The 12,123-nt window shown below is 32.6% G+C and overlaps 3 protein-coding genes across 8 annotated transcripts in view; 2 read left to right on the top strand and 1 right to left on the bottom strand.

Annotated features, from left to right (window-relative positions):
* The window catches only part of LOC124356129 (longitudinals lacking protein, isoforms A/B/D/L-like), a 605,681-nt gene that overhangs the window by 459,662 nt on the left and 133,896 nt on the right, over positions 1–12,123 (bottom strand). The gene's annotated exons all lie outside the window — the stretch shown is intronic.
* The window catches only part of LOC124356131 (zinc finger protein 436-like), a 235,532-nt gene that overhangs the window by 212,737 nt on the left and 10,672 nt on the right, over positions 1–12,123 (top strand). The window lies entirely within an intron of this gene.
* LOC124356138 (zinc finger X-chromosomal protein-like) lies at positions 694–11,845 on the top strand. Its single transcript, XM_046807297.1, has 2 exons — positions 694–2,184; positions 11,220–11,845. Exons 1-2 carry the CDS (start codon positions 2,070–2,072, stop codon positions 11,456–11,458), a joined length of 354 nt encoding a protein of 117 aa, XP_046663253.1. The 5' UTR covers positions 694–2,069; the 3' UTR covers positions 11,459–11,845.

Below are 12,123 nucleotides of genomic sequence, written 5' to 3'. Positions count from 1 at the left end.
TATTACTGTTCTTGAAGAATATGTTAATAAAGAAATATGACTATGACTATGACTATGACTACAATTTAACTTAGTTAACAATCAACTTACAATACACTCCCTCCAGTCTGGCCACCACAAGCATTATGACTGCCACACCTGGGTGCATATTTGGATGATAATAAAGTGTATTTCATGAAATAGACATACACATTGCTGCTAGGTACCACCACTATACAGAACTGTTTCATAAGCAACATTGTGAGTGTTGTGTTTGTTCCAGCTCGCCATCCTCTTAGTGCAGTGTCTAAAATGTGATGCTGTCACAGACCTTATTCCTGGAATCTGAGTTATGTTTGTCTAAAGGCATCCAAAAGAAGTTTGTGATGAAGAAGCTTAAAACGAATTCTTTGTTTCTTTTCGTCATCAAAGACACCTAGACTACAAAATATAGTGAAATCTAGGTGACGAAGTATTCTCATTGTCCCATCAGGTGCACAATTCACATTGAACCAACCCATCCCACCATAGCTACGTTACGGCAACACTATCGGAATAACTTATCTAGTTAACTCATCCCACCATAGCTACGTTACGGCAACACTATCGGAATAACTTATCTAGTTAACCCATCCCACCATAGCTACATTACGGCAACACTATCGGAATAACTTTTCTAGTTAACCCATCCCACCATAGCTACGTTACGGCAACACTATTCGAACAACTTATCTAGTTAACCCATCCCACCATAGCTACGTTACGGCAACACTATCGGAATAACTTATCTAGTTAACCCATCCCACCATAGCTACGTTACAGCAACACTATCGGAATAACTTATCTAGTTAACCCATCCCACCATAGCTACGTTATGGCAACACTATCGGAATAACTTATCTAGTTAACCCATCCCACCATAGCTACGTTACGGCAACACTATCGGAACAACTTATCTAGTTAACCCATCCCACCATAGCTACGTTACGGCAACACTATCGGAACAACTTATCTAGTTCAAAAAAAAACTCTGCTAGTTGTGTTGGTAAAAACGTTGACATTCTGTATGACTTCTCAGTGCATTAAACAATTTACAAGAAGTGCCGTTGTTATCTGCTTCATGAATAATCATGTCATTCCATTCATAGATGTTATATTATAAATGTGTACATATGCAATACAGGTACCAGGAGTAAAGCATAATTGAAACTAACAGAAACATTGATTCTTGTTGATTTTTGCCATGAACTGTTGAGTGAGCCATGGGTGAATGAGCCTTGTTATGAGACTAGCCGGACGAGAGGGAGTCTGCTTTGTTATGTAACTTAATTTTACAATCAATTAAGTTTATATATTTTCTGGGTATTAAGCTGACCTTAAGGTGAATTGTATTAGTTTGTATAAATCCAAGTACCATTTAAATTATGTAAACAACATACAATTAAGTCAGAAGTTCTCTAGCCCTGTATTCTTCTTTACAATTACACTTGTAGTCATGAAAAATAATTAAAATATTTGTATTAAGGTAATGAGTCATAAAATTGTTATCTATAAGAACAATATACTTTAAGCAAATTCTAATAGTGATATATGGTTCTATATTCTCTCATGAAATATTTCTTTTCTCTTAACTGTGTTTTGTAAGATCAGAAATCGACTTGGTGAGTTTATTTCCTTTCTCCTTTTAGAATCTTCCAATTGTAGTGAGTTGATTGCATTAGTATCTTTTTCTTAAACTAACATAGTGACATGTGTAGCTGTAGGTTGATACAGAGGTGATGGGTGACAAAAAACACATTTCTCGTTTCTGTCACTGTCACCTCTGTCATTTTTAAATTGCCATCTATCCTAGTCTGTCACCTTAATCCCCATCAATTTCAACTCCAGCCCCCTTCATTAAACAGCCCTGTACCTTATCTTCCCGTCTCATTTCTGTCATTATCTTGTAAAGCAATAGTAACCGTCCTACTCTGTCCCTCTCACTTCCACAACTGAGAATAGTAACAGATGTGTTGTCTCTAGATCAGGTGAACGGTGTCCAACGCTTCCAGTGCCCAAAGTGTCACCGATCTTACTCGCACTTCCACAGTATGAAACGTCACCTCCGCCTCGAGTGCGGAGTCCCCCCTCAGTTCAAGTGTCCTCACTGCGAGTACGTCTCCAACCGCAAGGGCAACATTAACGCTCACATCGCTATCAAACATGGTAACTGTCTGAGGGCTTCAGTATCATTTCATAAAATGTTTGATACCAACAAACTTACTTAATGTTAGATTGTAAGTGGTAATATTAATTACATTGAAATTTCTTGATAATTGTGTTTGAATTTGTATCCTTTTCAATGTAGTACTACTCCTTCCTTATGATTTCTCAGAATGAAATGTAAGCATTATTGACAAAAATATTTAATAATCTCACTTTAGATCTATAATAAAAAATAGTCGTTTACAAAATACCTTTAATACTGTGTGAACTGTCCAAGGGCTTCAGTATCATATCATAAAATATTTTATACTTTCAAACTTTCAATAGTATATTGTAATTAATAATATTAATTATATTGAAATTTCTTGATAAATGTGTTTGAATTAATATCCTTTTAAAAATAGTACAACTACTTCCTTATGAGTTCTTGGAACAAAAAGGAAGCATTATCTGCAAAATAATATATATATTGTACACATTTATTTCTTCTCATTGTTTCAATTTCTCGTTCTTGTTTTCAAAGTTTTGTTACTTATGTTGTGATACTAAAGTACAATACATGCTGTTATTACTATAATTTTTGTAATTATTGCTTTGCTCTGGAACCGCAGAAAACAAAACGTTCGACTGTCCGAGGTGCCTGAAACCCTACAGCAGTCGAAACAACATGTTATACCATCTAAGAACGGAGTGCCTACCTCGCCATCTGCCAGATGACCCCAAGGTCAACTCTCCTCTAAACCTACTGGCAGCCATTGCTAAACCGCACAGTCTTGACAAACACGTCAACATCTCGAGTCCAGTGCTGTACGAGACGTTTCGTTCGTAGAAGCTCAACTGAAAGACCTACTCTCAGCTGTTACTCCTGTACTGAGACGTACCAGCATAGAAGTCTCTGTCCTGCACAACTTTGTTGGCACTTAGTCATTGCTTTATTGTTTTAAAGAGACTTTGCACATTCATAATGTAATATATCAAGAGGAAAATTGTCATGGCGGGTGCTATCATCCTAACAATCATAATTGTTAATACTATCAACTGATACAGGAATTATTGCTAGATGATGAGAAAAGGATTTGGCCATCAATATTATGGTAACTGCTGAACAGTCAACTCAACAAACTAAAAACAGTCTATTAATGACTACTCCATTATACCTGATCATGAGAAGGTTGTCAAGCCGAAGGATAGCAATAGTTTTCCCTCGTTATCTATTAGATTACCGATGAAAGTTAGTAAGTACATTAATTGGAAATTGAGTGAGGAATTGATGGGCAAATCCTTTCCTTTGTTAGAGAACTCTCCTCATAATAAAAGTGATCTAATATGGTTGTCCTCATTAGCCATTTGGCTACTCAACATAAAAATAGTAGTTAAGTACTATTTTAAACAGATTCAGAAAGTTTTAAGTAAAGTGTGCAAATTTTGCCCGATTGGTAAATAAAACAGACAGACACCACAGCTAACCGAATCACCACTACATTTGTCAAATATATCTTAGTATAAAAATAAAAACAAACTATTTATTTAACATACAAAAATATTTTGTTATTTCTTGGCACTAATAAAGTTTTATATTTTTTATCATGTGTACCACTGTAACTAATTAAGCAAAAACAATATATATTCCAATAATTTTTGTAAAAAATATCCTCAATGATATATTGTGGTAGAAACGTTGATGTAATAAGTAAATAAATGTACTTATATAATTAAAATAAATAGTGTATATGTATATACACATGTATTACTATTAGAAATTAGAAGTTTATTAACTTATTAAATCAACCTTTTTACCACAATATATTCATACTAACATATATTTGGTGATTGCACACTATTTATTACACAATATACAGTGTGAGTAAAAAGTACAGATGCACTCTGTTTAGTTTTCTATGGATAAAGATGGAGGGATGAAACTCGGACAGCTTTCTATAAAATAAAAGTGAACTTTTTCAACTTTGGCCATTTCCCCAAAATGGGATTGGCTCATATAATTGGGATTGAGGGGGTGGGTCATAATTTTTAAATGTAAAAAAGACCCATTAAGTGGCACCTAATTTGAAAGGTCTTTATAAAATAAGAATAGTGGAAACTAGAGATTTCGATCTCAACCCAGTAAAAACTGGCGGCTCGTTGAAATTAATTAAGTTAAAAGCATGGATGGATCCTGCTCAACCTTCAATGGACATAGATAGAAAAATGATTCAAGACAATCTACTAGGAAACTAAAGCAAACCATTTCACCAAAATAGGCTTTTTGAGGGGCAGTTTAAAATGTTTAAATGTAAAGTTACAGTAGCACTAGTAATTGAAATTACTTTAAGCAATAAAACAGCTAAAACTTACTAAGCTGTATTTTTTATATCAGATGTCCAAACTACTGTCTTAGGATAGTTTGAAAATGTCCAAGCCTGTTGTAGAAACTTGAAACGGCACGCTGTATGGATTTATGCGGGATGTTTTTTATTTCCGCAACTATTTGGTCATTAATGCACTGGAGTTTTATTTTATTTAGCTATTTGAATAGCTGAATAAACCTGATTTTGTAACATTTCATTTCCTGGTATACCTCAGTATTAAGGTTTCCATCAATAAAAAAGGGCCAAGAAACTGATCCCTCACAATGCTAAGCCAAACATTTAATTTTTCTGGGTTCTGGGGGCTCTCATTCAATGAGGGTTAACATCAGCCCAATAATGGCATTGTGTCTGTTAACGTTACTGTTTAACACGAAAGTTGCTTCCTCTGAGAAAGCAATGATGTTTAATCTAATTGTATTAATCAATGTCCCGCATCATTATTTAATAAAATTCTACTCGATGGTCTGAATCGTCCTCACTTAGCTCATGAACTAAACGACTGTTGTACCCTTCATAACCACTGTCATGTAAAACTTTACAAACTACTGTTTGAGATATACCTAATATTTGAGAAACATTTCTTGTTGAGGCATGAGGATCTTAACATGCTGAAACCGTCAAGTCACAATGGTTTGTTTGTAGCCAATTTTGATCAACCAGGTTTGAGGCTGTCTTTAATGCTGCCTGTTTCCTGGAAATGTTGAATTGTTTTTTTGAACCGCTGATTTAAATACAGGGTTTCGATTGGGATAAGTGTCATTAAATATATTCCTAACTGCATCGTAAGATTTCACCCGGACTCCATAGCCTCACATCATCAGGATCATAATACGCTCTTGTTCACTTAAACACTCCATTTCAATGTAAAGTACCACAAAACATGCCTTAATTTTGTTAATTCCAACCATAAACTGAACATGATACTGGACTTCCTCAAAATTGATAAGGGATTTCGGTCCTGCAGCAGGTAATAACTGTAAAACAGGTTTGAGTTTGTAAGAAAGTGGTTGCCTATTGAAGTTACTTATCTTCTGAATGTGGATGTTCATGTTTTGCCTCAATTAGTTTTTAATTCATTTCAATGAGCTACTATTTTGTACTGGGTTGAGATAGAAAGCTCTAGTTTCCACTCTTCTTCTTTTATCTAGACCTTTAAAATCAGGTGCTAATTTAATGGTTCTTTACATTAAAAATTATGAGGTGCTTTACATTAAAAATTTTGCAAAAATCTCATTTTGAGGAAATAGGCAAAAATGACTAAAAAGTTCTCCTTTATTTGCTAGAAAGCTGTCCCGAGTACCATCCCTCCATCTTTATTCTTAAAAAAACTAAACAGAGTGTATCCATTCTTTTAACTCACACTGTATATAAAGATGAGACCAGTAAATGTTGAAATACATAGTGTTGAAATAAAGTAACTCTCTTAATTCTTTAATAAAGAAAAAGTCAAAATATTCAGAGAATATTTGTTATATTATGTAAAGACTGTTTTGAGGTTTTTTTATTGCTTTTGAAATTTCCTTTAATCAAGGCAGTGCTCCAGAGTTATTGTTTATTTTGTTTGTTGTCCACAGTTTTTGGATATCTATTTAAATCTTCTTGTTAAGATTGTTTTTTCTCTGTATATACATGTGATGTGTTTTTAACGAAATTGTTGCTATATCTTTTACACTTTTAATGTATATATTTGTTTGGTTGTAAAGTTGTTTTTAAACTGAAAACAGTTAAACTTAATAATCACTTATCATTTACATTGTTTGATGATTTTTGTGTCCACTAATATTGTAGTGTTTACTCTTTTGCTCAAATCCTCTTTCTCTTGGCTGTGTTTTTATCACAGTGTCTTAGCGTAGTGTTTATGTTATGTGTGATCTTAAAGTGTTATGTTTTTCTTTCTGTTTTCATTGCAATTTTATTGTCAATATCTTTTGTTTATATCTTGTTTCAGCAGTAAACATCTTAAGTTTATTTTAAGTGAACTAATTTAAAGAAATAACTTTGTATATAAAACATTTGCCTTAACAAAATTGTAAAATTATCAATATACAGTGTTCTTTTTTGTTTTTAATAATAAGTGAAATGTTTAGTACAAGGAATGTATAACGCTTACCAGTTTTTAAATTTAGACATTAATGTTTTTATGTATTTTGTGTGTTGCGTATTTTATTTAAAAATATTTTTGAATGTTGTTATTTCAGTGTATTCAAATGAAATAAAACCAGGTAAAAGATTTCTTTCAAGTGGAGTTGTGTGCTTGCCATATTTGCTTAAAAGCAACTTAATATATAAAATCAAAATTTGAATGTTTTAAGTGCTATTGGATTGAAAATATGTATTTAGGCCCCAAATATTTAAGAACAGTGTATTGTTTTGAAGTTAATATGATATAAGTATGGAAAACACAGTAAAAAAGACTAAATTCAACTTTGCCTCATAATCTAAAGAAATACTCTTCATTTTGTAGCTTTAGGCAGAATTTGTTAAAATCTGTCTATTGCATTTAGTTTCATAATAAAATTTTCAGAAAGTATTTTATTATATTCGCCAATTATAACCCTAGACTCTGTTTAAAAATGTAACAAACATATACAGACTCTGTTTTTATATATCTAAATTTTCTAATTGAAATACGCATACCTGAGCGTTTGAATGCAATAGCTGTTGTATTAGACATATTCTTTATTTGTCATTTCAATAAGAAATACAACAGTGCCAGTGTCAATACAATAATCATTCATCAAATAACATTTCCGAAAGCTATAACTCATGTAGCATTTATACTGTATAATTTTCATATAGAATTATTGAATTATCAAGAGTTTCTTTTTTTGTATTCAGTGAAGTTTCTTAAAGGGAAATAAATTTAACATAAAGACTATTTTCTAAACCCAAAATCCATTACATTGCCTAAGGTAATTCGAGATCCTTTGTTAAATTTAATGTATTACAATTTGAGGAAAGCTTCTTTACCGTTTTAAACTTTGTGATTAGTTTTACATATATTTGACATATCAATCCAAATATAGCATCTTGTTTTGGAGTTTTTCAAACTTTATTATATTTTTATACATCCTCACTTTATCAGTTTAAAATTTATGTATTTCACTGTATTTTATAAATAAAATAGGAGAGAAATAAATATTACAACTGATGCATTTTAACAGTCTTTCTGAGTTTCTGAAAAGTTAGAATTTTGTGAATGTCTATTTTTTTCCTTAAGAAAGTTCAACAAACCTATACGTTTTAAAATTACATTATCATTAAAATAGTACTAACACATTATTAGAATATTCTTGAAGCAAAGTTTCTTTTAAAATTAATTACAAAATAAGATTATGTTAAATGTAATTTGGAAGAGGCACATGTTATGTATTTTAAAATGTTATGATCAATTTAAAAATAATTGAAAACATTAATGTATAACATTTTTTACTAAGGCGGTATTTTTTTATTCACAAATACATCGTTTTTTATTGCTAGCAAGTGTGTATTTGGGAACCTGCTGTTTGTTATAGTTTTGTAAATTTGAAACAATTATTATTAATTACTGTAAAGTTAGTTTTAATTTAATTTATTTTGGTTTTTGTGTTCTCATTAGTTTGCTGTGATTAGGAGCAATAAATTAGTAAGTACACAAAGCAATAATAAGATTTATTGTGATCAGATCAGTATTAATTGTTTGATGTATAATTTTCTGTAATAAATATTTTTGAAACTTTTGTAGTAGTTTTATTCATTTGCCAAACTTATGGATGATAGAGTTGGTTATAATTTGGTTCTAAACCCGAATAATAGATTATATCAGTTAAACAGTAACTTGTACTAAGCATAGCGTTAAACTTAACGCACTATTGAAGTTTGAATACAGACTATTACCTACATAATCTTAATATTCAGGAAAGAAATTATAGACGTACTTTTCATTTCTGTCATGACCACTTCAACGCTTCAAATGTCTAGGCCTACTTACAGAACACCTTCTAACACTGAGGGCAGCTCACTCAAACTGTTATGATTTGAGCAAACTAGAACCACCAACCAAGTCACTCACATATATTCATGTACATAGTTTAACACGTTTACTGCGTCACATGACTTACGACGCAGATCAAATTAAGAGTAGCCAAGATCACTCAGTATAGAACCACAGTGAAGGTGTTAATCCCTGTAACTGTAAAACTGTGATTACAGACAATAATGTCTGAATAATTGTAGTTGGACATTAGCTTATCAGATATAAATGTTGTCAGTTTTTACTATACCCCCCGACATCGTTCTCCCAGACAAGCCAGGATCAGTGATGTCAGTTTTTACTATACCCCCCGACATCGTTCTCCCAGACAAGCCAGGATCAGTGATGTCAGTTTTTACTATACCCCCCGACATCGTTCTCCCAGACAAGCCAGGATCAGTGATGTCAGTTTTTACTATACCCCCCGACATCGTTCTCCCAGACAAGCCAGGATCAGTGATGTCAGTTTTTACTATACCCCCCGACATCGTTCTCCCAGACAAGCCAGGATCAGTGATGTCAGTTTTTACTATACCCCCCGACATCGTTCTCCCAGACAAGCCAGGATCTCGCTGGGGATTGTTGAAAAGTCTAATAATTACTTATTTCAGATTAAATGATGAGTGAAGAGACTTATGTAGAATTTCACAGAACTTATAGAGCAGCTCATGCACAGTTGAGGTAGTAATGTTTTGCCTCTCTCAGCTGTTATCTGCACACATATGTATGGTAGTTCCAACAATTATGTAATAATTACAAGTCAGAAAGAATCATAAAACATTTCACATATTACTCCTAAAGGGCAATGACACAGAAATGGGATTACTCATGTGCTTAGTTGTGTCATTAGTTCTCATCGTGGATACATAGCTGCAATCCTAAAAAAACAGCTATATGGAGTGTAACTTTAAAGTTGCATAGCAACAGAGATCACATTAAAGGTCCTAGAACATTTGAGGATATTCTCCATCTTATACTCTCTGCAAAACATTTATGTTCCCAGGTTCTATGTCTATCAATACAATTTTTAAAGGACAGTTTTCAAGAAAAATATTGCAACTAAAGCTGGAACCGTTCACTTGCCTATAATTGTGCATTATGTGACCACACGTCTACTTGAGGCAAGCTTGGACATGCGTGCACTTCCAGTCTACTTGTCCAAGGGTACTTTCAGTGTGAATGTGGCCTGTTATAACCAAAAAGTCTGTATAAATATGGATAACTGGTAACTAAACCTAGGATCGTATATTAGAACCTAGATTAATAAGGGAGGAAATGGATGCTAAATCATAAAGTTTCTTGAACAAAATATTACCTCTTAATAGATAATTTCTTATGAGCAAAAATAACATTTTACTATGATTATTTGATTTTTTCTATGGAAAGAAACTATCATAATTGTTCAATGGAAAGAGATTAAGCAGAATCCAAAAACAAACTTCTTTTTTCATTTAGACCAATTTCTTTCATAGTCAAGGTGATACAATACATTTTCATTTTTGTGTATGCTCCTCAACACAGTGCGTTACAGTAAGAAAGTCTTTGACTTCTGATGAACAGGTTCCAGTTGGATTCCAATCTTAAAAATGTAGTGTTCGATTTTTGTAAAATGTAACAATAGTACATGTCCAAAAATCATTAGTTATATTGTTGTGTATTATTTTTGTCTTAATTTATGAGCTTATGCATACAGGTTGTAGCATTTATTTAGTAATCCTCACAGTTACACAGCATACTACATGTACATAGTCATCTTAATGAGACACAATTTTCTGAGGCCAATGGTTTAAGGTAAAAAATTGTAAATTTAAATTATTTTTGTTCAAGATATTTGTTATAGGCTACTTCTCAATGGCACATAATATGAGAAGTTATTGTCACCACAAAATCTATATAAAAATATTCATTTTACTGTAAAAAAATTAATAAAGCAATAACGTTGTGTTCCTTTCTTGGCCAGTAGCTCAACAAGGGATGTTTAACTCTAGTAAAATTTTATTATGGTTTAAAAGAATAATTTTAAATTGTGAGATTAAATCATCTAATTATTATTTTGAACAAAATTAACCAAACCCACAACAAATGTACTATCTTTGAGTCTAATGTGTAGTAAATAATAGGCTCATAAACCAATATTTTCTAAGATAATGACGGAGCCTAAAACAAAACAAAAATTGAAACTATAAACATGATTATCTTTCTAACAAATTAAAAACTTGTTTTTCTGATGACAATCTTTTATTGTATTCCAAACCATTATTTTCATAATTTTATGGAATATAATAGAACATATTTTTATATTTTATTAGGAACATCTGCTGAAGTCACGTGGCACACCTAATCGTATATAAGGTGTCTGTATAAACGAGGAATGTATTAATAGAAATAATCTTGTTATCTAAGAGAATTTACATTGTTTACATTTACATCTGTGCAATCTTTTGGTAAAGGCATTTCCTGGCAATACTGCAAATAGACAAGTAAATCTGAATATTTCATTAGTATTTTAGTCTCGTAGGTTCCCTGTAACGTGCTGGATCTACAGTTCTTAATCTCTAATAAATTATAATTCTCAGAACAATAACTGAGAAGTGTGTCCAATTGGTTTGGAAAGTCTAATGTGACCACATACGATCTAACCTGCTCTGTTACCACAGCGATGCCGTGGTCCGACAGCGCCAGACCCCACCGTTGCCGTTGTGGCAAGCAGTACTCTAACCTGGGCACCATGGTGCGTCACCAACGAGAGGAGTGTGGCCGGGATCCCCACCACTGCTGCCAACTGTGCAACTATCGCTCCCACCGCAAGGACACCTTGGACAGACACGTCCGGCTCAAACATCAGAAGATGCCCGAGATAGTTCAGGTCGTGATGAATCACTGTTTGAAGAACTAACTTTGTTATCGTCCTGCTGTACTGCCGCTGTCGGAGGGCAATAGAAGCCTCAATCAATAGAACACTCTTTAGGCAAATTAATTATTTTCTTGTTTAAATGAAGATGTGGTTATATAACAATTTACATCATAATTAATTTGAAATTTATAATGGTTTGTTACTCCAGACACTGGAAAGTTTTAATTCGTTTTAGTAATTAATCAAAATAAGTAAGTAAATGAGTTGAAAAAATATGTTGATTAATTTATATATGGAGTTTTATATTAAACTCCACAAGTCACGAGATATGTCACAATTTGATTCTCATGAAGTTACCATTGTTATACATTTGTAAGTTCTCTTATAAAGTTTCTCAGTTATTTATTTTATTAAAGCAATTGAATTTTATTATGATTGTGTACTTCTTATCACCTCCAGTGCGGCTCTATCTCTTGAGTGGTGGTAAGTATTCTAATAATACAGAAAGCGCGCTAGGGCGTCTGTCACAGTCAATGTGTTAAAGACTTTGCTTATCGAATCACTAAATTCATTAATTTAAAATTGTTACACCTCTTGGTTAAATTTATTACATATAATATATCATATATTTTTACTTATACTGTTCAAAAATACGGATCAATTTCAGTTTTAACTATGACCAAACGTGGATTTGATATTCTTTTTAC

The sequence above is a fragment of the Homalodisca vitripennis genome, chromosome 2, assembly GCF_021130785.1.
Source record: "Homalodisca vitripennis isolate AUS2020 chromosome 2, UT_GWSS_2.1, whole genome shotgun sequence".
Lineage (NCBI taxonomy): Eukaryota > Metazoa > Arthropoda > Insecta > Hemiptera > Cicadellidae > Homalodisca > Homalodisca vitripennis.
The sequence above is the reverse complement of the archived record's forward strand: the minus strand, read 5'-3'. Positions and strand labels throughout refer to the sequence as shown.

Bases quoted from the DNA above. Each gene is read 5' to 3' on its own strand.
- LOC124356138 (XM_046807297.1), top strand. From the start codon at position 2,070: ATGAAACGTCACCTCCGCCTCGAGTGCGGAGTCCCCCCTCAGTTCAAG. The intron at 2,185-11,219 runs GTAACTGTCTGA...CTGTTACCACAG, and splicing joins TCACATCGCTATCAAACATG to CGATGCCGTGGTCCGACAGC.